At 53.3% G+C, this 23,085-nt stretch overlaps 1 protein-coding gene across 6 annotated transcripts in view; it reads right to left on the bottom strand.

Annotated features, from left to right (window-relative positions):
• VIPR1 (vasoactive intestinal peptide receptor 1) overlaps positions 1–23,085 on the bottom strand; it is a 35,114-nt gene that overhangs the window by 7,451 nt on the left and 4,578 nt on the right. For 2 of the 6 annotated variants that reach the window (XM_019023539.3, XM_063703723.1), the window contains exons 2-5: positions 16,399–16,504; positions 10,895–11,002; positions 4,174–4,280; positions 2,670–2,773 (exon numbers count right to left, since the gene is read on the bottom strand). In XM_019023539.3, coding sequence (XP_018879084.1) covers positions 2,670–2,773; positions 4,174–4,280; positions 10,895–11,002; positions 16,399–16,504 — 425 coding nt within the window. Of the gene's footprint in view, positions 1–2,042; positions 2,176–2,669; positions 2,774–4,173; positions 4,281–10,894; positions 11,003–16,398; positions 16,505–23,085 lie in introns of those variants that run through there. The other 4 variants (XM_004033924.4, XM_019023537.4, XM_055381372.2 and 1 more) reach the window with 4 other exon arrangements.

Genomic DNA, 23,085 nt, shown 5'->3' with positions numbered 1-23,085 from the left:
CCATCCACACTCCCACCCCACCCATTCATTCATCTAATGCCAATTTGTATTGAAGGTAGCTGGAAGGTATGAGGGAGAATCCTTGCTTGAGTTTGCAAGAGTCTGCTCAATGTGAGGGAGTGGAGGGCTGTGGACTGTGGAGTGGGGCCCAGATGGAAGTGTGGAGGGAGACTGGGACTGAAAAGAGGGTAGAAGAGGGGGAAGTAGAAATGAAGAAGAAGAGAAGAGGGGAGGGGTGGCCATTCCTCCTGGGGTTCAGAGGACCGAGTGGAAGAATGGGTTTCTTAGGCAGATGAGGACCATGAAGGAGTTAGGGAGACCCATGAGTAGAGCAATCACGGGGCTCTGGGTGGCCCACTTGGCATGACTGGAAGGTATTCTGGGTCTTCTGTCCCCTCCCAGAAAGTCCCCCTTTCAGATCAAGCCTAGATGTCTGTCAGCCAGGGCTTAAAGCCACCCTCCACCAGGAAACTGTCTGGCTTCCACTTCCCCCTGTACCCAAAACATTGGTTCCCACCCTTCCTTCCTGTACCCTTGGTTTGCGACATCCTCAGAGAGAAGCCTCTCCCTGCCCCCACCACTCCCTTTGGTTAGAAAGTCCTTCCTCAGGTCTCGCTTCAGTCCCTCCAGTTACAGGAGTTCTTGCCTCCCCATCTTCCTCCCATTTGCTTTTGGAGAATAACTCAACTCTTTTTTTTTTTGAGATGGAGTCTTGCTCTGTCACCTAGGCTGGAGTGCAATGGCATGATCTCGGCTCATTGCAACCTCTGCCTCCTTGGTTCAAATGATTATTCTGCCTCAGCCTTCTGAGTAGCTGGGATTACAGGTGCTCACCACCACGCTCGGCTAATTTTTTTTATTTTTGTATTTTTAGTAGAGACCGGGTTTCACCATGTTGGTCAGGCTGGTCTTGAACTCCTGACCTCATGATCCGCCCAACTCAGCCTCCAGAAGTGCTGGGATTACAGGCGTGAGCCATAATCCGCGTCTGGCCATAACTCAGCTCTTTACCAGGACAGTTATCTGTGCTTCCTCCTAGTCTTAGAAAAGCTTCGCAGTAATGAATTGGGAAGCCAGTCTCCATAATTATCCTTAACATATGCACAGGAGGCAGCAGGTTCCTCCACAGGTCCTGTGGCTCACAATGCTCATGTCTGACTTGGCCTCACAGCTCCTGGGACACAACCTCTGAGAAGCTCTGGGAATGGCCAAAGTGGGTCCCCTAGGTTTTCTCTCCCCCTTGTTGAAATGCCTGAGATTCCAGTATGATCTTTTCACTCTTTGGGGAGAAGGTACTGCTGACCCCTGATATAATGCACTGCCTCTGGGGTCATGCATGAAGCAATGAGTTACTGACCACAAGGAATGAGTGGGGGCTGGGGCTGATCTCAAGCTCTCTGTCAAAGCTTGGGGCACTCAGAGAGGGTCCCTCAGAATCCCTTGGAGATGGCCCCCTTAGTGACTGGCAGTGAATTCCTTAAATGATCCCTTTACCTCTCTTCCCTAGGAAGGCCCAGAACCAGCCTGCTGTCAGGATCAGAACAAAAGAGGAGGACTGCATATGTATGGACCCACTCCAGATGGCAGGGGGACGGGGGGAGTAGGAAAAGTGGCATGGTGAGCAGAGCCCTGGCTATGCAGGTGGCAGATGGCAGAGTTGGAAGGAATCTTGGAATTCCTTGCACAGATGGGGAAACTGAGGCTGTAAGTTCCCCAAGGCCACATAGGAAGTTAGCAACAGGTGGGACAGGTGCTCTGGGCTGTGGCCATGAAGTGTCCCATTTCCCATCTGCATTTCTTACTGGCGGCGGCAGGTCTGTGAGCGCCCAGATGGGTGAGTAACGTCTCCTGTTGCCGGAGGGGAGTGTGATTTGAGTACTGCCAGGTGGGGTTGGGTGGGGGTTAGGCTATCCTTGGATTGAGGGGTGGGGTGGGAGGGAAGAGGGAGGAGGGAGAGGGAGAAGCAGGGGGAGAAGAGGAGGTTACAGTGGCTAAAGATAACGGCGAGACTGAGGGAGGTGGGCCAGGGCCAGGATCCTCACCGAGCCCTCGGAGCACTGGTCCGACTCCCCGCTGTCGAAGAGGGCCAAGTCTTTGATGAAGACAGCGGCAGCCCTCAGGATGAAGGATATGAAGAGGTGCATGTGGATGTAGTTCCGCGTGCAGTGGAGCTTCCTGTGTGGGGTGGGCAGATCTGGGAGGCCAAAGGGGCCTTGGATCCCCACCCCAGCCAATGCTGTCCTATGTGCTGAGCAAGGGTGGGGCAGGGGAGCATGTGTCCTCCAGAGGGCAGGCCCCGCCTCAAAGGGGATCCCATCCTGAAATACGAGCCCCACCCCCAGGTACCCCATCCACCTGTGCAGCTGGGCTCCCAAGTGCCTCGACCTTGTGTGTGGCCCCAGAAGCCTCATTCCTGTGTGCAGGCCCCACCCTCTGGTGCCCTGTCCCCAGGTGCAGGGCCATCCTAGGGGAGACTAGGCTGCAACACATGGAACAGCTCGGCCACCTGCCTTCTCCAGGGGAAGCTGGCCTGGCAGGAGCGGGGGAGTGTGTGCTGCTGGGGGGCAACAGTGGAGGGGTCGGGGCACGCCTGGGCCACGCTGGGCTCCACTGTGGGAGGGACACTTGCCAGGTTTGCTTTGAGGCCTGTTGCTTGGGCTGGGCCTCACCTGAACAGGCTCAGGATAGCTGTGGCGACCAGAAGGGTGGCGAGGGACAGGCCGTAGCCGATGGTGTAGCCGGTCTTCACAGAACCGTAGAACATGGTCTGCTGCTGTTGGAGGGACAGGGAGAGGCTCTTGGGTGGTGGGGTGGGAGGCTCATCTAGGGGGTATTGGCAGGGGTGGGGTGCCCTACACACTCTGCCTGCCCACCCCTGCCTCAGCAAATGAGGAGGCTGAGGTCTGGGGCTCCCAAGAGCAGCTGAGCCCCTGACCCCTAACGCCCTGGTTTCCACAGACAGGGCAGGACTGTGTCTTAGGGTGGGGTGGGGGTTGAATGTACTTCCTCTCTTTGCTTCTTTACGAGGGACAAGTTGGTGAGGGAGAGAATGAAGACCTTGCACGTCCCTTTTGTTAATTTCATGTCTCCAGCCATGTGCCCGGCTTCCCTTCTGTGCCAGCTCTGAGCTGGGCACCCTAGGGGTGGGGTCTGCTTGCCCTTCAGACACCCCTCGAGGCCCTGTCTCTGTATAGGGAGGAGAGGTATGCAGAGGTTGCAGGATGTCGAAGAAGACACTGGCACTAGTACGTCCCATTTTGGGCCCTTGGGAGTTGGGGTCGGTGGGATGAGGGCAGTCTGGCCTTTCTGGTGGAGGAGGGCAAAGCTAGGCCCGGAGGGTGTCTTGCTTGGTCCCCTCTCCTGATGCCCTCCCCATGGACACAGGTGCAGTGCAGCACGACAGCCACTAGGCAAGCCACTCCTTCCTGTCTGCCTCCCACGCTTGCCTGAGGAGAGGCAAGTGGTTAAGGGGGAATGAGGGCCTATAGCTCCAGTGGGCTTCAAAGGCCTCTGAAGAAATTGCTGTCCTCGGGGGTGGGTGGAGTGAAAGCCCGGTCTGAGAAGGGCACCTGAGGGTGGGGCAGATGCCATCGCAGACAGACACACACACATGCATTTGCACCCCAAAGCAGTGAGGGGCTCCTAGCTGAGGACTCCAGCCTCCCCATCAATGTCCTTACCAGGCTCCCCAGTCTTTACAGAGACCATGTTTTAACTGCTCCGGGGAAGATATCTGTCCTGGAACTGAGAATGACAGGCTCTGTCCCTGTTCCTGACTGGCTATTTGGTAGCCAAGGCTGGTTCCTTCCAGGACCTGCAGCACCTCGGTTTCCCCTCTGGATGGGATGGGGTGCTGGTGTCTGCCTGCCCTGCCAACTCCCGGGCCGAAGTGAGGCTCCCATGAGGCAGTGGGGTGGCCCAGCCTGGGGGAGCTGCTTCAGCTTTTGCTGCTCTGGGGGCCCCTCCTGTGGGAAAGCCTCCTTCCATACCCTGTCAGGGGGAGCCAAGGGTTGGGACCCCAGAAAGGCAGGCCTGGAGGAGGCTAGAGGAGGGCAGACTCCAGGAGTCCTGTTCCCACACAGACAGCAACCACACCCCTCGGTGGGAGAGATCAAAGTCTCCTAGGTGGGCCCCGGCACTCTGCAGGTGGCATGGGGGTGCCCTGAGACCCACCTCATCCAAACTCGCTGCCTTGTCATCCAAACCACAGGCAATGGGGTACGGGCCAGGCTCCAGGTGCGTCCAGCCTTCATCGGTGCAGCTGCGGCTTACATTGCGGCCTGGGTGGAGGGCAGGGGCAAGGACAAAGGCTGAGGCCGGGAGCATGGGGACCTGGCTGTCTCTGCTTGCAACAGGGCAGAGAATTCAGCCCTACTCCCACCAACCCTGGTGCTGTCAGGTTCCAGCTGCCCTGACCCAGTTACCCAGGGCACCGTGGGGGCACCTGGGGCAGGGAGAAGCCTCTTCAGGGCTCCCGCACCGATGACAGAATCAGAGCAGACATTCTTAGGCTCAGCCCTTTTGTTATGGTCTGAACCTGACCCCAAGTACAACATAACACTCTTATCCTTGTCACAGACCCTGCCTGGATCCTTGTCACAGAATGATTCCTGACCCTTGCCGTGAGCAGAATGCTGACCCTTGTCACAAGGCCACGGCTAGGGGAAGGGGCCCAGGCCTGCCCGGTCCTCCTCAGTCAGCCTGCCTGGGCCTGTGGGGCTGGGTTTCTTCTCACACCTGGAAGAGCTTAGATGTGCTGCTGGAGGGGGAGCAAGAGTGTGGGGGTGAAGAGGGGTGGGATTGGGGAACCTGTGCAGGCAAAGGCATGTGAGGGGGAATCAGGCAGCACAGCATGGCAGGGGCTTGGGGCTGAAACAAGCAGAGGCTGAGGCTCCAGGCAAGCTGCACTGTCCACTGTCCTCAGGCTCGAAGTTGCAGCAAAGAGACAGGACCGCTTAGGGGGTATGTGAGGTGAGGGGTACCACTGAGGCTCCCCACTCTCCAGCACTGGGGAGGTGTCCTCTCCCCAGAGAGGGAGAGGATGGGTTGAATAGAAATTAGATGAGCCAGAGAAGAATCTCGCTTCCCCATCTCAGTACCCGTTCATCACCACCACCACCACCGCCATAGTCACCATGAGCAGCATCAGCAGCATCACTGTTGTCAGCCTCATCACAATGACAGGTTTTGAGTACTTTTCAAATGTCAGCACTGGTCAAGCACTTTAGGCACATCCTGTTTAATTTCCTCAATCATCCAGTGAGGAAGTTAACTCCATTTTACAGTTGAGAAGTGGAGGCCCCAAGAGGTTGGTTACTTGCCCAAGGCCACATAGAGAGGACAGGATACAGCTGATCTGGTCTCCAGAGTCTTCCCAGGTAAGCTTGGTTCTCACCTGCATGGAGGTGACCTGAGGACTTATTCTGGTGACCAGATAAAGAGCTGCAGGAGGGTCAAGCTGTCCTATGAGCTCAGGAAGTGTCACTGGGCACGTGTGTTTATTTCCAAACTTTGCTGTATGCCCGGAATATACCAGGTGATTCCATATTCACCATTTCTGTAAATCCTCCTGGCAACCCTTGGAAAGAGGTCTTGTCACCCTACTTCATGGATGAAGAACTGAGGGACAGCTAGGGGTGGGGATGGGACAGCCAGGAAAGAGCAGCCGTGGGCTGGGTCTATTTCCACCGCATGGCCCAGGGAGGGCAGGAAGGATTTGGTTGAGGAGGGGGCATTGGACTGGGCCAGTTTCCTGCCTTGGCATCCCTTTTTCTGCCCTGGGCTCCCAACCTCACTGTTGCAAGAGGCTCCTAGGACAGCAGAAAAGCCTTCAGCTGTCCTTCTGCGCCCCTCTCAGCTTCCCATCGTTGCAGCCAGAGGTGGGCCTGGCTCAGAGCCTTCAGCCCAGCCCCTCATCAAAGGGTAGGCTCTTCCTCAGCCCCAGTTCCAGGGAGCTAACTGCAGGCTCTGAGGCTCTGGATCCCACCCACAATCTGATTCTTTTGAGGACTTCCCCCTACAAGGCTCAGGCAGGTAGAAAACAGGGTTAAGGGCTGGGTGTGGTGGCTCATGCCTGTAATCCCAGCAGTTTGGTAGGCCAAGGCAGGCAGATCACGAGGTCAGAGTTCAAGATCAGCCTGGCCAACATAGTGAAACCCTGTCTTTACTAAAAATACAAAAATTATCTGGGAGTGGTGGCACACACCTGTAGTCCCAGCTACTCAGGAGGCTGAGGCAGGAGAATCGCTTGAACCCAGGAGGTGGAGGTTGCAGTGAGCCGAGATCTCACCACTGCACTCCAACCTGGGTGACAGAGTAAAACTCCGACTCAGGGAAAAAAAAAAGAGGATTAAGGCCAAAATCACCCAGCCTTGAAGCTGGGACACTGGAGCTTTGGGCTCCCTACTCACCAGAGGGACCGGGGCTTGAGGAGGCCAGGCCCAATGACATGGCAAGCATCTGGTATCATGAATTATGCCAGCAAACCTGGGTGACTCTGGCATGTACACAGCAGCTTCACATGCCGCGCGCGCGCGTGTGTGTGTGTGTGTGTTTAGTGGTGGAGGTGTTAGGGTAAACATTAATGTGTTAGGGCTAGGAATTGGTAGTTTTTGTTATCCCATCAAAAAATGGGGATCCCAAGGCTAAGAGAGGTTAAGTCATTTGCCCGTGGTCACACAGCAAGGGAGCAGCAGGTGGGATGCAGACCAAGGTCTGCCTGACTCCAGATCTTTCTGGGCTCCCAGCAGTGGCCAAAGGGATACTCTGTTTTCTGGAGCCCTGGCTGCCATAGATGGTGAAGGAAAGGAGGGGAGGGGACAATGGGTCATCTCTGGGGCCAGGTGGTCTCTTTGAAGAGCCCTGGGATTGTGGTCAAGGCCTCATAGCAAGCTGCTCTCAAGGATATCAAAATGGCAGTCACCATGGGATCCCAAGAAGCAGCCAAGAGTCTCCCTCCAGTCTGGGCCTGGAAACCGGCAGGCCCAATATCTGTAGAGGGGGACATGAAGGGCAGGAGGGAGGTAGCAAGGGACTTTAACCCTGGCTGGGAAGGACACTCCACTGGAGGGGCGGTCAGGGCATGCAACAGTGAAGGGGTCAGGGCATGCCTGGGCCAGGCTGGGCTCCACCATGGGAGGGACACTTGCCAGGTCTGCTTTGAGGCCTGTCACTTGGGCTGGGCTTCACCTGAACAAGCTCAGGATAGCCATGACGACCAGAAGGGTGGCAAGGGCCACCTTTCTTCCAGTCTCCTCCCACTCACTATGTCTCAAAAAGCAGTCATGGCCCCCGCTTGTGCCTAGCTAGGATCCTCCACTCAGTGCCTGGAGCCAGGAATTGAGGAATAATCCTCTCCCTCCTCTCCCCCATCAGTCACCAGTCCTGTCCCAGCTTCTTCCCCAGCACCACCACCACCTCATCTCCCTGGATTAGGTAGGAGCCCCCTGCTTTCCTGTCAGCTCCCCACCCTGAGACAGCTGGAAGGATCATGCTAACACCCAGACCTGACCACGGAACTCTCCTGCTGATTCCCTGCCGTGGTGTCCCATCCCAGCCAGCAAGTTTGAGCTTCCTAGGCTGGCAGCAAGGTTTTCTTATTTGTAGCATCATGATGCAGGTGGTAGGGGAGGGGAGGTATCCCATAGACCCCACAGACATGGTTAACATAGACTGTATGTCGAATTTTCTCAGCCAGAATGGCTCTCCCATATTTATTTTAAAACAAATCTTTTTAAATATTTGAAAGTAGAGGCCAGGCGTGGTGGTTCACGCCTATAATCCCAGCACTTTGGGAGGCCAAGGCAGGTGGATCACAAGGTCAGGAGATCGAGACCATCCTGGCTAACACGGTAAAACCCCATCTCTACTAAGAATACAAAAAATTAGCCGGGTGTGGTGGCGGGCGCCTGCAGTCCCAGCTACTGGGGAAGCTGAGGCAGGAGAATGGTGTGGACCCGGGAGGCGGAGGTTGCAGTGAGCAGAGATAGTGCCACTGCACTCCAGCCTGGGGGACAGAGCGAGACGCTGTCTAAAAAAAAAAAATATATATATATATATATATATATATACAAATATATATATATATATACAAATATATATATATACACAAATATATATATATATATATATATATATATATATATTTGAAGGTAGAAACACAGATGAAAGATATGCAGACTACAGATTAAAGAAGTATGCACCTGTAATCCCAGCACTTTGGGAGGCTGAGGTGGGAGGATCATGAGGTCAGGAGTTCAAGACCAGCCTGGCCAATACAGTGAAACCCTGTCTCTACTAAAAATACAAAAATTAGCCAGGTGTGGTGGCTGGTGCCTGCAGTCTTAGCTTCTTGGGAGGCTGAGGCAGGAGAATTGCTTGAACCCAGGAGACGGAGGTTGCAGTGAGCCAAGATGGTGCCACTGCACTGCAGCCTGGGTGACAGAGCAAGACTCCATCTCAAAACATTAATAAAATAAAAATAAAGAAGTGAGCTACCATGAATATTTTGATGCCTTAATGAGCAATTCCTTGCCTGGCCAAACTCCCTCCTTCAGGTATTTTATCCAGTCTAGGTAGATGACTTTTTTCTAACTCTCCACAATTTTTATCTTCTATAAGGTTTATTTAGCTTTCCCTGTATAACCAGGTCCCTTCCCGTGGGTATAATTCTTCCCAGGCCTGTTGTGTGAGTTGGTGATGCCATCATTCCTGCCCCACACTTGCAAACTTCCCTCTTTGGAATTTCAGGTCGGTTGCCCACACCTTCTTCATCTACTTGCTCAGGAGAACACTGTCTTTTTTCTGTTTTCAGTCCCTAATCGCAGTCTCTTATTTCTCTCCACCATTTTCAGAGACCAGGCCCACAGAGTATGGCTGTGCAAGTTGTTCACTCTAGAAGGGCACCTGGCCGGTAGGCATATTCTGCTTGTCACTAGGTGGGCTCTAGTGAGAGGTCATCTCTGCCCGAGGAAGGACTGCCTTTTTCTTGTCAGTCCAAAGGCACCGTATGGGCCCCATTGATGGCAGCAGCCTCAGGGTTAGCTAGATGGTGGGCTGGAGTCCAGGTTCTCAAGGGCAGGAGTTGCCTTGACACATTCCAGCAGGGACAGAAGGAAGAGCCATGGGGAGGAATGCAGTTAGCAGAGTCTCAGGGAGAAAGGCAATTAGCAGGTGCTTCCAGGGATCAGAGAGAAGGCTAGTTTCCAGGCTTGGTGATGGCGTGCACTGTGAAACCTGCCAGAGGAACTCATCTCTTATCTGCCCAGGCACTGGGTGTCCCTGGAGGAGGCGACCAGGCCAAGTGGGCACTGGCCTGGAATATGGCATGGCTGTGACCCTCCCAGACTCCTCAGGAAGGCTTCAAGTTCTGTCTTTCACTATTGAGGTCACAACAGCAGGCACTGGGGGGCAAACTGGCTTACTCCAAAGAGACCCTGGGGTCTACCACCTATCCCCACTTTACAAACGGGGAAACTGGGGTCCAGGGAGGAAAAGGCCATCTGGAGTGAGAGATGCCTGAGTTCTGTTCGCTCTCTGAATAATTATATAAGTTCTGCTCCTCATGAGTCCTCCCCACTCTAGGCCTGCCCCTCCCTCCATGCTCCCCACCCAGTCCCACTCTCTTCCCTAAGGCTCATTAAACCTAAGCCTAGGGTGGGGCCTGCTTGATTCCTCCCTCGCCTCACTCACTCCCATTCCCTCCACAAACAACTCTCCCACTTCTCTCCCGCACTGAGCTCACTACCTGAATTCAAGCCATCAGTTCCTGCCTGCCTTGTGATTGGGTTTTCCTGTTTACACTCCTAGAATTCTTCCTTCTCACAGAAACCAGTTAGACGTTAGAAACCTAAATTGGACTTTGTCAGTCCCCTGCTTAAAACCCCCCACTTCTAACTGGACTTAGGAAAAAACTCAAGTCTTCGCCTCTGTCCTCAAGGCCCTGCATGGTCTGGCCTCGGCACACCTGTCCCTCCCCTCCCTTCATCCCTGGTGCTTTCCCTGCTCCAGCCACACTAGCCTTCACGGAACTTCCTTGGATGCTTGTTCCACGGGCTGTTGATTCTCTCTCTCAGTTGTCCCCAATCTGGGATCTTTGCCTGGTGGTTCTTTCTCACCTCCAGGTCTTCAGATTGCAGATGAAGTGTCACCTCCTCAGAGAGGGGCTGTTTGTGAACCTCTGCCTTAAGTTAGTCCCCACTCTCCTTATTCCCTCGTCCAGCACTTTTTATTATTGATGATACATCTGTTTATTTCCTTACTAAATGTCTCTCCAATGAGAATGCTAGCTCTGGGAGAGCAGCCCCAGGGGCTGTTTTATCCTCTCTCCACTGTGTTTGTCCAGCTCAGTGCCTGGCACACTGGTGAGTGCTTCATTCACTGCACAAAAGAATGACTGAATCTATATTGTGAATCTCTTTAATGACTCACTAGCTAGAAAGCCACCTCCTAAAGGGGCTCCCCCTTTTCTTTTCTGCCTCATTCTGTGGACATTCATTTAAGTGGAACATGACAAGGTGTGTAAGCAAAGTCATGTGGTGGCTTCATGGAGCCCAAGAGGTCATAGGCTCCAGGCATCGAAAGACTGAATCAAGACCAGCCCAAGACAACAGGACTATGGGAGCCATAATTTAATCAAGCACCTGTCAGTCAATCAGTTATCAATTGTTGAGCAAATATTTAGTGAGCCTTTCCCACATGCTTATCTTTATGTGAAGAGCTAATCAAATCCTGTGAGTTCTTTAAAGACCCAGCACCATTGCCTCCTCTGCCAGGGAGTCCCTCGGATTGCTCCAACCTCTTTGACCACTTTCCTTTGCCTTTCCACTTCCTTGAGAGGTGAGTCCCCACTCCAGCCGGCCCCACTCACATCACCTCTTCAACCCAGGGGTCTTACCTTGAATGGGGGAGAAGAGCTTGAAGATGAGGGGACAGGCCAAGACAACTACCTGGCCCCGAGGGGTGGCTGGCCAGCAGGTGAGGTTGTCCCACATCTTGCTGCAGCCTATGGGGGTAAGGCAGAGGACACATGGGTCAGCACAGTGCAGGTGCCTCCAGCCCTGGGGCCTGAGGCCATAGGCACCCACTCTCTTCCTCCCTCTGCCAGGCTCCCACCTCAAGGAGCCTCCAGTCTGAGAGGGGAGGCACAGCCCCACGGAGGTTGCATGGGGCCTGTCCTGACAGGGAGGCAGGAAGGAGGCCTGACTACAGTTCCTTGGTCCTTAGTGAGGGATGGAGCGCCCCCTGGGGATGTTTCCAATGCCAGTGGTGGTTTTGATTGTTGCAGCAATAGGGGGGGCCTCACTGGCATTTGATGGGCAGTCACCAGGGATGCCAGACAGGCAACTTCTGCACAATGATGAATTGTCTCACATTCTGCATGGCTTCCAGATGAGCCACTGGGCATATGTATAGGTGAAAACCTTTCTTAATGACCAGAGCCTAGACTCTTACACCATTTTACGTATAAACACACGCCATTTACTTTATTATTTATTTACTTACTTATTTTTTAAGATGGAGTCTCACTCTGTCACCCAGGCTAGAGTGCAGTGGTGCAACCTTGGCAACCTCTGCCTCCTGGATTCAAGCAATTCTCCTGCCTCAGCCTCCCGAGTAGCTGGGACTATAGGCCCATGCCACCACGCCCGGCTAATTTTTGTATTTTTAGTAGAGACAGGGTTTCACCATGTTGGCCAGGCTGATCTCGAACTCCTGACCTCAAGTGATCCTCCCACCTTGGCCTCCCAAAGTGCTGGGATTACAGGTATGAGCCACCACGCCCGGCCAACACAAGCTATTTATTGCACAAGTTTAACATACACGGAGTTTTCCAGGAATGCAGCCACTGAGAAAAGGGAGGGAAGATTGTATTTTGTTTTGTTCTGAACTTCACTAAGAGTTGTTCAATGTTTTGGAAAATCATGATACCCATAGCAGTGCTGCCTGTGATACTTGAGTCACTGATACAACTACCTGTGTCCATCAGTCTGCATTTGTAGGCCTCACATTCCCAGGATTTATATTTGTTGGTACAACCTTCAGACTACATCTAGTGTGGTTATGCTTGAATATGTACATGGTACTTTATTGTAAATTACTTTCCTTTTAATATTTATTTTACAGTATAGCTAGAACATTATTTTTTATAAAGTGGATGGGTATGTGTCCTGAATTTCATATTATGATAGTGAAGGAGGCATTAGAAAATGTTTTGAGACTCTGTCTCAAAAAAAAAAGAACTAGATGCATCCCAATATACTCATCACCCCATGATAGTCTTGCTCTGTCGCCCAGGCTGGAGTACAATGGCATGATCTCGGCTCACTGCAACATCCACCTCCCAGGTTAAAGTGATTCTCCTGCCTCAGCCTTCTGAGTAGCTGGGATTACAGGAGCCCACCACCACACCCGGCTAATTTTTGTATTTTTAGTAGAGACGGGGTTCCACCATGTTGGCCAGGCTGGTCTTGAACTCCTGACCCCAGGTGATTCACCTGCCTCTCAGCCTCCCAAAGTGCTGGGATTACAGGCATGAGCCACCGTGCCCAGCCCGCACCTAGTTCTTGAACAACACAGATACCCCCAACGTGGTCAGATTGTGAATTGTGATGCAGGGGAATAGTTAGGGAACAAGTGCAGCGAAAACCCTGCATTGTGGCTGCATTCTCCGCCACAGCCTTGCAGAGCCTGGCCAGTGAAAGATGCACAGTGTGGTCTCTAGGGGTCTGCTTGAATAGGCACATGCAAATGCCATCATTTAGTCTGTTCAGAAACTTCATGCCCGTGAGAGACTAGGACTGCTCTGGACCCATCCCATGCAGGAGGCTTAATTGTCTCTTTGCAATCCTGCCAGTCCCATAGATTTGCTCAGAAAACCCAACCCTTGAGCCAAAGTCAACGCCAGCTGGGCCAAGCCCAGCCCAGCCCAGCTCAGGTCCGAAGGTTCACAAGTTCCCAAGAAGGGGGTCTGGGAAGAGGAGGTGGAGGGATGTGCTTACTTGGGGAAGAGCCTCGGGACTGTGTGCATTGGAGTGGGCTGGCAGCAGCAAGGGGCACCTTCTGGGGCTGCAGCAGTCAGGCCACATCTATAGCTGAAGGCTGAGGAGGACACCTGGATCCCTAGGGCTTGGCCAGAGATTGCAGCCTTCCTTGGTCATGGACCCTGATCACTTTTCCCCCAACCTGTCTTGAGGGCTCTTGTGGCCTCATGTTGGCTGCCAGTCCCTCTTCCATTCTGGGCCAGCTTCTCTGAAAGCTGAGTAGGGGCACTTCAGGTCAGTCAAACCCTGCTGGGGGTTCAAGACCCTGTTAAGAATATCAGCAAACATTCGTATAACCTTTGCATGTGCCAGGCACTGTTCTAACCTCTTTGGATGAATAACTTATTTAATGCTTCCATTTCACAGATGAGGAAATGGAGGCACAGACTGATTAGAAAACCAGCTCAAGGTCATGTTGCTGGTAAGCGGTACAGTCTATTCCCACTCCTCTTGGTTGGAAGGCCTGTCATTTCTCTGGGAATTTTGCTGCTGCTGGACTTTGTTTACCCCTCTCTGACAGCGCTGGGCACGCCCTGTTTTGTAGGCCGGCTATTGTGTCTGAGTCCCTGCCAGACTTTGGGCTCTCTAAACCTCCGGCTGCCAGCACAGGCCGGGGAGTGAATCCGGGGCTGGGTCTCTGGCCCTGAGCTCTGCTTCACTGCAGTGGGACAGAAGAGAGGAAACCAGGCCCTGCCCTTGGGAGGCCACACTTGGCCTCAAGGAATCTCAGCACAACCAAGGCTGGGCTGTGAACTGGTGCTGGGGTGTAGGGCAGCCAGCAGGGCAGGGGAGCAGGATGAGAGGCCAATATGAGGGACATGGTCGGGGAAGCAGGGGACGGGGTGACAGCCATGAATATACTTGGTACCTGGAATGGCCTGTTGTCCTGGGCTAGGCAACGGGAGTATTTCCTGTGTGCCTGCCCTAATGAGGCCCCATAGGTCCCATCACACATGTCACCAGGCCTACAGAAATACAGGGTCCAGGCTGGCTGTGTGTGCCCACAGGTGGGGCTGTGCCCTCAGCAGGAAAGCCCAACCCAGAGCTTGGGGTAAGGGATGGTGAGGCAAGATGAGGTGGGGCCTCTGCTGTGTCATTTTGTAGACTTGTGTGCACACAGAGATACACACACTGACATGTACACGCCAGTACACAGAACACCAGGCACACATGCAAACATGCACACATGTACATTTACCTGAACACAGACCACAAACACAAGCAAATGGGCACAGAGAGACACACAACTCACAGAGACATACATTCAGAGAGACAGACATGTCTGGATGTATCACTGACATTCACACTGATAGACATACAAGCCAACACACAGAGAGACAGCACACTGGGCAGACACATCTAGGCATGTCGAGATGGCATGTGCCCAAGCTTAAATAGACACACACTTCTGACTCACAAAGATACTCAGAGTCAGACACAGAGCTATAGACCCCAGAGGCACAGACGCAGCTCCAGACAGACATGAGCCAGGAGCGCATACCTAGGTGTGCATGAACACGCACAGAGCCCTACAGAAGGTCACGGGCAGACCCATGGCCACAACCTATGCCGGCCCTTCTCTGCATCCCAGCCTGGCTGCTGGTGACAGGGTGTTGGCACCCGACGGGAACGCTGTGCCAGCAGTGACCTCATTGGAATCACGAGGGTGGCCTGTCCCCAGGCGTGGGAGGTGCGCAGTGGAGTCTAGAGTCTGGGCCTCTTGGGGCTGCCTATGATCCCACCCCTGGGGCCTGCCAAAGCCTGTCTGCACCTGGTCCTGGCTCCCTGCACTGGTGGAGTGGGGTGGGGCCTGTAGGTAGTGGGCAGGCCCAGCCACCCCTTGACCCATGCCTCAGTCTCTGGGCCCTAGAGTCAAGGGGTTGTCCTGCTTTGAGACAAGGGTAGGCAAAGCCCATCTGTGAGGCTACACATACTCACTTACAGAACAGGAGGCAGACAGCCTGGGCACCAGGGCCAAGAAGAGGGACCCAGAAGGGGTTACATAACTGTCAGCTTTAGAGAGGTGGAAGGGGAACTAGGGAGCCAGGAAGACGTAAAGATGCTCCCTGCTCCTGAGCAAGGCTGTTACATAACTGTAAGCTCAGCCTCGGGGAGATGGCCTGGGATGGAGGCCCAGAACGGGCCCAGCCATCTCATGCATCCAGCCCAGACGTGCCAGGCTGGTGTCCCTGGCAGTAAGACTTGAACCTGCCAACCATGCCCCACTCCCCATGGGAAGTCTGCCTCAGTGCCTCCCACCTTTCCAGACTCTCTGTTTCTCCAAACCTGCTCACCCCTCCAAGTCTGGTTCAAGTGGTACCAAAGAATTCCATCCATTCTTACCTGGGGCTGCTGAGTCAAAAGAGGGTGCTGTCATCTGTCCTGATAGCCCTGCTGTCCAGTCTTGGTAGCTGGGCACTACCCTTCACACTGCCAGGTGGAGCTCTCCCAGCCCCCTGAGGAGGAGTGGCTGGGGCCCTCATGTGCTCAGCCCCTGGGGCTGACCTTGACTTGTCTCATCAGCCGAATAATGAGCTGATGGTTCATCTGGCCACTAAGGGTGGGTTGGGGTGGAGAGGCCAGTGTGTTTGCCTGTATGTGTATGCTTAGGGGCTGGGCGTGTGTGTGTGTGTGTGTGTGTGTGTGTGTGTGTGTGTGTGTGTGTGTGTGGTGTCACTATCGGTCCTCTGGATGTAGCAGAGGCAGAGCCTGGGGTTGAGAGGGAGGAGTGGGCCTCAGTTTCCAGGCTGAATATTGGCTGTGGTGAGTATTCCACATCTTTCCAGACAAAACTTGTGCCCCTTCTTGCTCTGGACCACTAAGATGGCTTTGAGCTTCCATGTGGTCCCTGTGGGGGTCACATATTGTGACTGAATGTGCCTCTTCTTCCTCTGGAGATGCTAACAGTACAATGTTCTAATCCTGGAGTGTGCTGCTATGGGGCTAATTCTCCCCATGCCAGCTCCAGGGGGTCCTGGAACCTGCCTGCCCTCATTGGTGACAGGTCCCCCACCACATAGCACCCTGGGCCTTGTGTCCTGGATGGGCTGGCCGCCATGGAGATCTTCACTTTTCCTGGAGAAGAGGGATAGGGACCCCTAGAGGCAGAGTTGGCTCCATGTACTTTTCAGAACCCCAATTTAGTATGTCCTCCTCAGCTGCGGCTGGGAGCTCCCCAGACCTGGGGTGGGAATGTGGAAGCCTGTTAGCCCCTTTCTTCTTCCATCTGGCTCCCCAGCCGCTCCTCACCATCATCCAATAAATGTGGAACGAACGTGACTTGGATCTCAGCTTGAGACATGAGGAATCGTGGGCTCCCTGGGGGCATGCAGTCCCTCTCTGCCCATGGGGGCCTCACCTATTGTCTCATTCTCCAGCTGGGCCTCCTCCAGGCACTGCTTGTGCTGCACCTCGATCATCTGCACATAGTCACACTCCTCCTGCAGCCTGGCCGCCTGGCCGCCCTGAGGACAAAGACAGGGAGGGCCCATCAGCCTCGTCCATAGACTCAGGAGCACCAGGCCCAGTCTCTGGACTGCACCTGCCCTCTCCCTGGAAGAGATCCAAGTTCCACATGGAACCCCAATACCAACCCAAGACTGAAACCTGAACCTGACCCCAACCTGTTGTCCATTGCCCCCAAACCTGGGTCGGCCCCGAGGACCCTGCCACAGCTTCTTGATGGCTCCCCCAATAGTGCTGCAGCTGTAACTGCTTTGTCTCTTTGCGGGTGGCACAACTCCAGATGGCGGCAAGAGGGCCTCCCCTTAGAGGCCTGAGCTGGCCCTCTGGACTCTGCCACTCTCCAGCTTGGTTTGAGAGTCTGTCCCTGTCTTGATCTCCCTGATGAGTGGGGCCAGCTCATGCTACTACTCTGTTATGTGGAGTTGGATCCTGGCCTCTGGTTCCCAGGGCCAGCCCTGGGAAGAATCCAGGAGTCTCGCTGTATTTTCCAGCTTCTGTCATTCCAGGATTCTGTGCTCAGTCCCCTGGGTCACCAGGCTAGGGAGGGGACTCTGGCCTTCCTTGCCCAGACCTCACCTGCCTCCTTTTTAGTTTCTAAATAATTCAAGCTATACCAGATCTACTGAGGGTGGGGAGGTTTAAGGAAGTAAGAGAGCCCCTCTAGGATCCCACCAGGCCTCCCCTGCTTCTGGAAGGTGAAGAGAAGGGATGGAAAAGTCCAAGATTCTCCTCTTCCCCTCCCTGTACCCTGGCCAGGGATCAGGGATGGGCCAGACCAGTGTGACTGGGGACACTGACCTTGTGGAAGACATGTGAGTGGGGGTGATGGCTGTCTAGGAACAGCCAGAAAAAACAGGTCTTGGGAGCTCTTAGATGGGTTTGGGTGGGTGAAGGCCTCCATGGAGGAAGCGTTGCACTGGCAGCACCTTCTGCATCTTTGGCTTTAGAAAAGTGGTTGCTGGCCCCGGCAACCCCACACCAGTTTCCTCATCTCTGCCTGGGAGAAGAATGTCAGTTTCCACCAGGGCCATAGAAGAGAGTCCAGCAAGACCACTCCAGAATCAGACATTCTCAGTGTCTTCTCCAACTTGTCCCTCCCACCCTGGGACAGGGTCCTTACCTCCCTGGGCCTCAGTTTCTCTGTAGGCTACATGGGCCTCAACCACCTCCCCTGCCAACTTAGAGATTCTTGAAGTGGGTCCGTGGGAAGAACATAGGTGGGGGACCTTCCTTTAAGGGGTTCCCTCCTGGCCTGCAGGCACCAAAGTGCTTAGTACTTTGACCTTTGTTTTAAGTAAATCAGCTCCATTTACTGGGATGTGTATCCCAGCTGGCAGCCAGCAATCCATCGCTGCGGAGGGAGAGGGGTCCAAGCTGAAGCTGAACAACTCAGTGCCTAAGAGGCTGCACAGCCAAGTCCTTTCCACCCCAAACAGCTCTTTCATTCCTGTTGAGGGCTCTCTGGTGGAGCCTCTGTCTCACAGGTCACCTGCAGGCCAACACTCCCAGAAGCAGCTAGCACCATGGTTGACCTCATCCAGGTCCAGGGAAGGCCTCCCTCTCCAGGACTCCTTTAGATTTCCCCAGCATCCAGACCTCACCTGCCTAAGTGCTGTTGCCCTGGAAGCCACACAGTGAGCACGAGCTCCATCTTGCACCTTTACCAGCCAATGGGGGTAAAGACATTAGCTGGTAAGTCATTTAAAACTTATTGAAAGTAACACAGTTGTGTGATGGAGCATGATACAGTTATTCGTATAACTGTTAAAAGATAGGAGACTTCAAGGAAACTGTCTGTGGTTCCTCTTTGGGGTCATGTGCTTTCTCTCCTTCCCATAAGGGTTCCTCAGGCTGAAATGCTCAAGACACTCTGTCTCAAGGGATTTGTGGCTGGTTCATCCTCAAGTATAGGGGGAATAGTGGCCAGCAAGATCTCAGAGGTGGCTTCTGGAAGAGGAAACTGGGTGCTGGCTACCCTGCCTTGTGTCCCATCATTGGTCTGTCTTGCCTGTCTTGGAGCACATTTCTCACCAAGGTACCAACCCAACCCCATTTCCCACCAGCAACAGGGTTCTTTCTGCTTTCTGGCCCCTTCCCAGCGTCTCCTGATTCTCCTGTCCATTCTCACCTCTCATGACACTGTAACGTCAAAACAGGATGGATGGTAGCAGATATCTATTGTTTCTGCCTTCCACCATCCTTTACCCTCTTCTGGTGCCATGTCCTCATCTGTGTCTGGGAAACAACCTCCTTCCCTACCTCTAGTTCATGGAGTTCTGATGAACCCTCTTCCAGGGGATTGACATGTGACCAAGGCTTAAGTCCATCAGAGCATTCCTGGCCACAGTGCCTGACACATGGCCTGAGTCAGGCTACTCAGAGCCAGGAGGCTCACTCCTGGGACTTTGGATTAAGTGATTAAGCAAGTGAATTTGGTTTTTCCCACTGGACTGGAAACCTTAAAGGAAGCAAGGGCTCAAGCTTCTGCTGTCTTCTTGTTGACAAGTGGAACACACGGATAAAAACTATACAGCTGAAGGCAGAATAGAGAGATGGAGAAAAATCAGGTTCTCTTAATATTGTCTGGGTCTGTGAATGCAGCCATGCCTGAAACCAGCTCTACTGCTAGCAACATGAGCTGATGCCTTTCCTTTATGGCTTGGATCAGTTGAGTTTTCTGTTGGCCGCTGTAAACAAAAGTGTCCAGCCTTGCCCTCTGAGGATAAGATAATGGACGCCCTCACTTTCTGGGCCTTCTTAAGCCAGGACCGTGGCCATGTAGTTTGCCAAGAAATATTTGTTTCCCAATCACCATGGGCGCCTAGGATTTCTGGCAGCTTCTGCTTGCGACTCTCTGAGGGTAGAAGAGTGTTAGGTCAACTTCTCCAGCCAACTCTGCTCCCTCAGCAGCACAGACACACAGCCCTTCCTTAGAGGCAGTTTGGAGAGAAAGGAGGTGTGGGTACCGAAGCCTGTGGTGTTTATGAAACAGTGGGTGTGGTCTGGAAGATGAGCTCTCTCTTTGTCACAATTTAGTTTAGTGTTGAGCCCTATCTGGGGAGGGGTAGAGGAAATGGAGACCCAAAGAGGGACCTGAGGTCACCCAGCAAATGCGCATTCCCAGATGGGACCTAAGTCTCTGACCGCTGGTCTGGACTGCATCAATCCTTCAACACAGCCTCGCCTTGGACCCTCTGGTCAACCATTGCCCTTTGAGGGACCGGGCCAGGGCAGCTCCCTCTAGTCCTTATCATTAAGGAATTCAGGCAGACTTTGGACTTCCTCTCCCACTTATTTATTTCCGTATTCTAAACATCCTCATTATCCCTCTGGACTTCAGGAACACAGAGAGAGTTGAAAAATTCCCTGGCTGAATATAGCCAAGTCTACTGATGTCAGGGAAGTGTTCCAGGGTGGGATATAGCTGGAGTCTGGGCTTCCTACAGAATGGGTATGCTGTAGTCATTCTGTAGAGGTAGGTCATGGAGGATGTGCAAGTTAGACAATTAGAAGAGGAGTAAGAGCACCCCAGAAAGTAGAGCAGCGTGTGCACAAGCATGGAGGCATGAAAATGCCTAATACATGCAAGGCTGTGAGAAGCCTGGTGTAGCTGCAGCAAGGAGTTCTGGGGGCATCAGGAGACAAGTTGAGAGATGTAGACTGGGGTAGGATTGGGAAGGGCCTGGAATGCCAGTTTTCAAGTGTGAGCTTTCACTCCTAGGCCATGGGGGCCAACAGAGACTTGAAGCAGGAGACTGAGGATGGGGGATACACATTTTACAAAGATCCCTCAGGTTGCAGGTGGTGGGGCTGAAAGCTACTGCACCAGTCCAGGCAGGAACTGATGAAGCCTGGGCAGGACAGTGGGTATAAAGAGAGGGCACAGAGAGGAGGGGGCAGGTGGAATGAACAAGACTTGGTTAGTCCCTGTCTCCAACTAGACTCAGGATTCTCCTGCCAACTCCCTGTCATTCACCTCCCACATCCCGCTAGCCCCATGGCAGAGGACAGAAGAAGACCAGGATGGAGAAGATGCTGTGGACTTCTTCAGTCTTCTTCACCCTGGGTCCCTTCTGGGCTTAGGAACTCCTGTCCCAAAGAAGGTGCTGGGAGCCCAGCCTGGCCCAAAACTCTCTAGCCTCAGCTCAGCGGCAGGGTCAGGCTGCCTTTAAGCTTACTTTTTGGAGCTCAGTCAAGCATAGGAATTGGTGAGGGGCTAGAGAGAAAGCCCTGCTTTTTCCTCTCCATGTGGGCTTCTCTGAGATCTGGAGCAAAGGCTAGGTGTGGTGATGGGGGTATGGGTGAAGATGCTGGGAGTTGTAGCTGTTAGATGCAAGGGGCTCTGAAAGACAGGGTGGGCCATGCTCAGGTTCGAAGGCCATGTTCAATCCCCTCAAGGGAAGCCTTAGACCACAGCTACTGCCTCGAATCAGAAGCCCCAGCCTCATCATCTGGGGCCAGAGAACTAGGGCAGGAGGAGCCAAGTAGCACAGCAGGAAGCATGAGTCCCTCCAAGGAGCAGCTGGTCTCTGAGAGGAGCACAAAATGCAGCAGGCTGGATAAGGTGAGGCAGGAGAAAGAACTGTCCGCAAATTGCCAAGCATGCAGAGCCTCCATGGATGATTTGTGCTGCTGGGGTTTGTCAAGAGGGCTATTTTATTTTTTTCCAGCCTGCAACTGTTAATGGAGGCAGGGGAATGGGGAGTAGAGGACAGGGGGCTCAGGAGTGGTTTCATTTACCCTCTCCCACATGACCCTAGCCCTTTACAGAAACCATCTCATATCTCACGACTTATTTACTCTACTCTGCCAGCTCCCTGCTGAAATCATGGGGTAAAAAAGAGACACAGGGGGAATGGAGGAGACAGAGAGAAAGCAGTGTGATCACAGGCACACAGGACAGCAGCCCAGCTTCCCGTCCTTGCTGGCTTTTGCACGTGAGTGGGCGAGGACGTGCAGCCCTTGTAGTTGGGAGGCAAGAGGGGAGAGAGGAGAGAAGAAGTGGGAGGAGGAAGGGCAGAAAAGGAGTGGGTAAAGGACATAAGTTGGATCATGGCATCCAGGAGTCACAAAAGAAAGGAGAAACATGCTCCCAGCTTTGCAGAGAGCACTAAAGGAAATCAAAATAAGACTTCCCCTCATTGCAGAGCAGCCTGCTAGGGTGATGGGAATGTGTAATAGTTTGACCTGGGCAGTGGTGACACAGGTGTACACATATGTGACAATTCACTGAGCTGTCAATTCAGATTTCTGTATTTTACTAATTTAAAAAATATCTAAAGTCCCAGCACAGCATGTGACACGCCGTCGCCCACCCTGGAAGTAGTAGCCCCTCTTCACGAGGTGGCAGAGCCTAGTTCAGACCACAGGTTCCAGAATGAGACTGTCTGCTGCTTCCTGGCTGGATGACTTGAGCAATTTACTCAACTTCATCTATAAAATGGGGACAATAACAATACCACCTACTTCTAGAATTGGGGTTGAGGGTCACATGTAAAAGACACCAGCCAGGCACCAGGGGGGTTAGCAGCGACTGCCAAAGCTCTAGTCCAGTCCTCATGCCAGGCTGCCCCTGCTTTCCACACCCAAGCCTAGCCACAGCCGTAGTGCCTTGCATAACCCCAGGTAGGCTGAAGGTCCTACCCACTGACAAGTGCCAGCCGTACCCACCAGAGGTCTCAAGTCTGCCAGTTACCTTCACCCCGTACTGATTTCTCTCCTCTTCATTGTATTTTTACATCCCTTAGCCAACAGCCCAAAGCCTCCCCGCTGCAAATTCTTTTTTTTTTTTTGCCAGCCTCACTTCCTCTTGGGGAAGGCTGAGCTCTGGTAGAACAGGAGAATGAGAACTGCTGTGTGAGTGTTGATGGGGATGGGGAGGAAGAGGGGGAGACATAGGGATACAGGATTGTGCTTTGGGTAAGAAGAACTTTCCACATCTCAGAGTGATATCAGGACAAGGGCTCTCATAATTAGCAGAACCCAAGCACAGACACTTAGCTTGTTCCCATCTAAGGGTTCTTCTTGGAAGGTTTCTTTTGGGGGCATGAAGCCTTTATTTGCAGAGGAACACAGGCTAAGCATTTAGTTTAAATCCTCTGCTGGTTGTTCACAATCCTGGCCACACCTAGGGAACTGGAGTTTGCAGGACTCAGCTTATAAACACAGTGCCTGTGGGTGACGTCGGTGTTGGAGCCACCTGCAGAGGGCTGGACTCCGGCACAGGCAGCCACAAGGCTATGAGTCCTTAGTACATGGAGATTGGTTGGTGGCCTCTTCCCCCTCCTCTGGTGACCTGCTGTGCAGGAAGAACTTGTTTTGAAGTTAGGTAGTAGGAGGCACTTCCTGAGAGATAATGGGCCGCATGAGAAGGGCTGCACGAAAAGACTGGGTCCTGCCCAGTGGAGGCTAGCCTGAGGCTCACTGCCAAGGCACCCTGCTTTCTCCCTGCCAGCTCGCTGGACAGTCCCGTCAGACACAGACATGAAACTCCTGCGAGAAGACCAAGCCCTGGATAATATCACCACTCATCCTGTGGCACTTCATTACATTCCGGCTGGGGATATTTGAATATTAGATA

This window comes from Gorilla gorilla, chromosome 2 (assembly GCF_029281585.2).
Source record: "Gorilla gorilla gorilla isolate KB3781 chromosome 2, NHGRI_mGorGor1-v2.1_pri, whole genome shotgun sequence".
In the NCBI taxonomy this organism is placed as follows: domain Eukaryota; kingdom Metazoa; phylum Chordata; class Mammalia; order Primates; family Hominidae; genus Gorilla; species Gorilla gorilla.
Note: the sequence above shows the minus strand (reverse complement) of the source record. Positions and strands in the feature narration are given on the sequence as shown.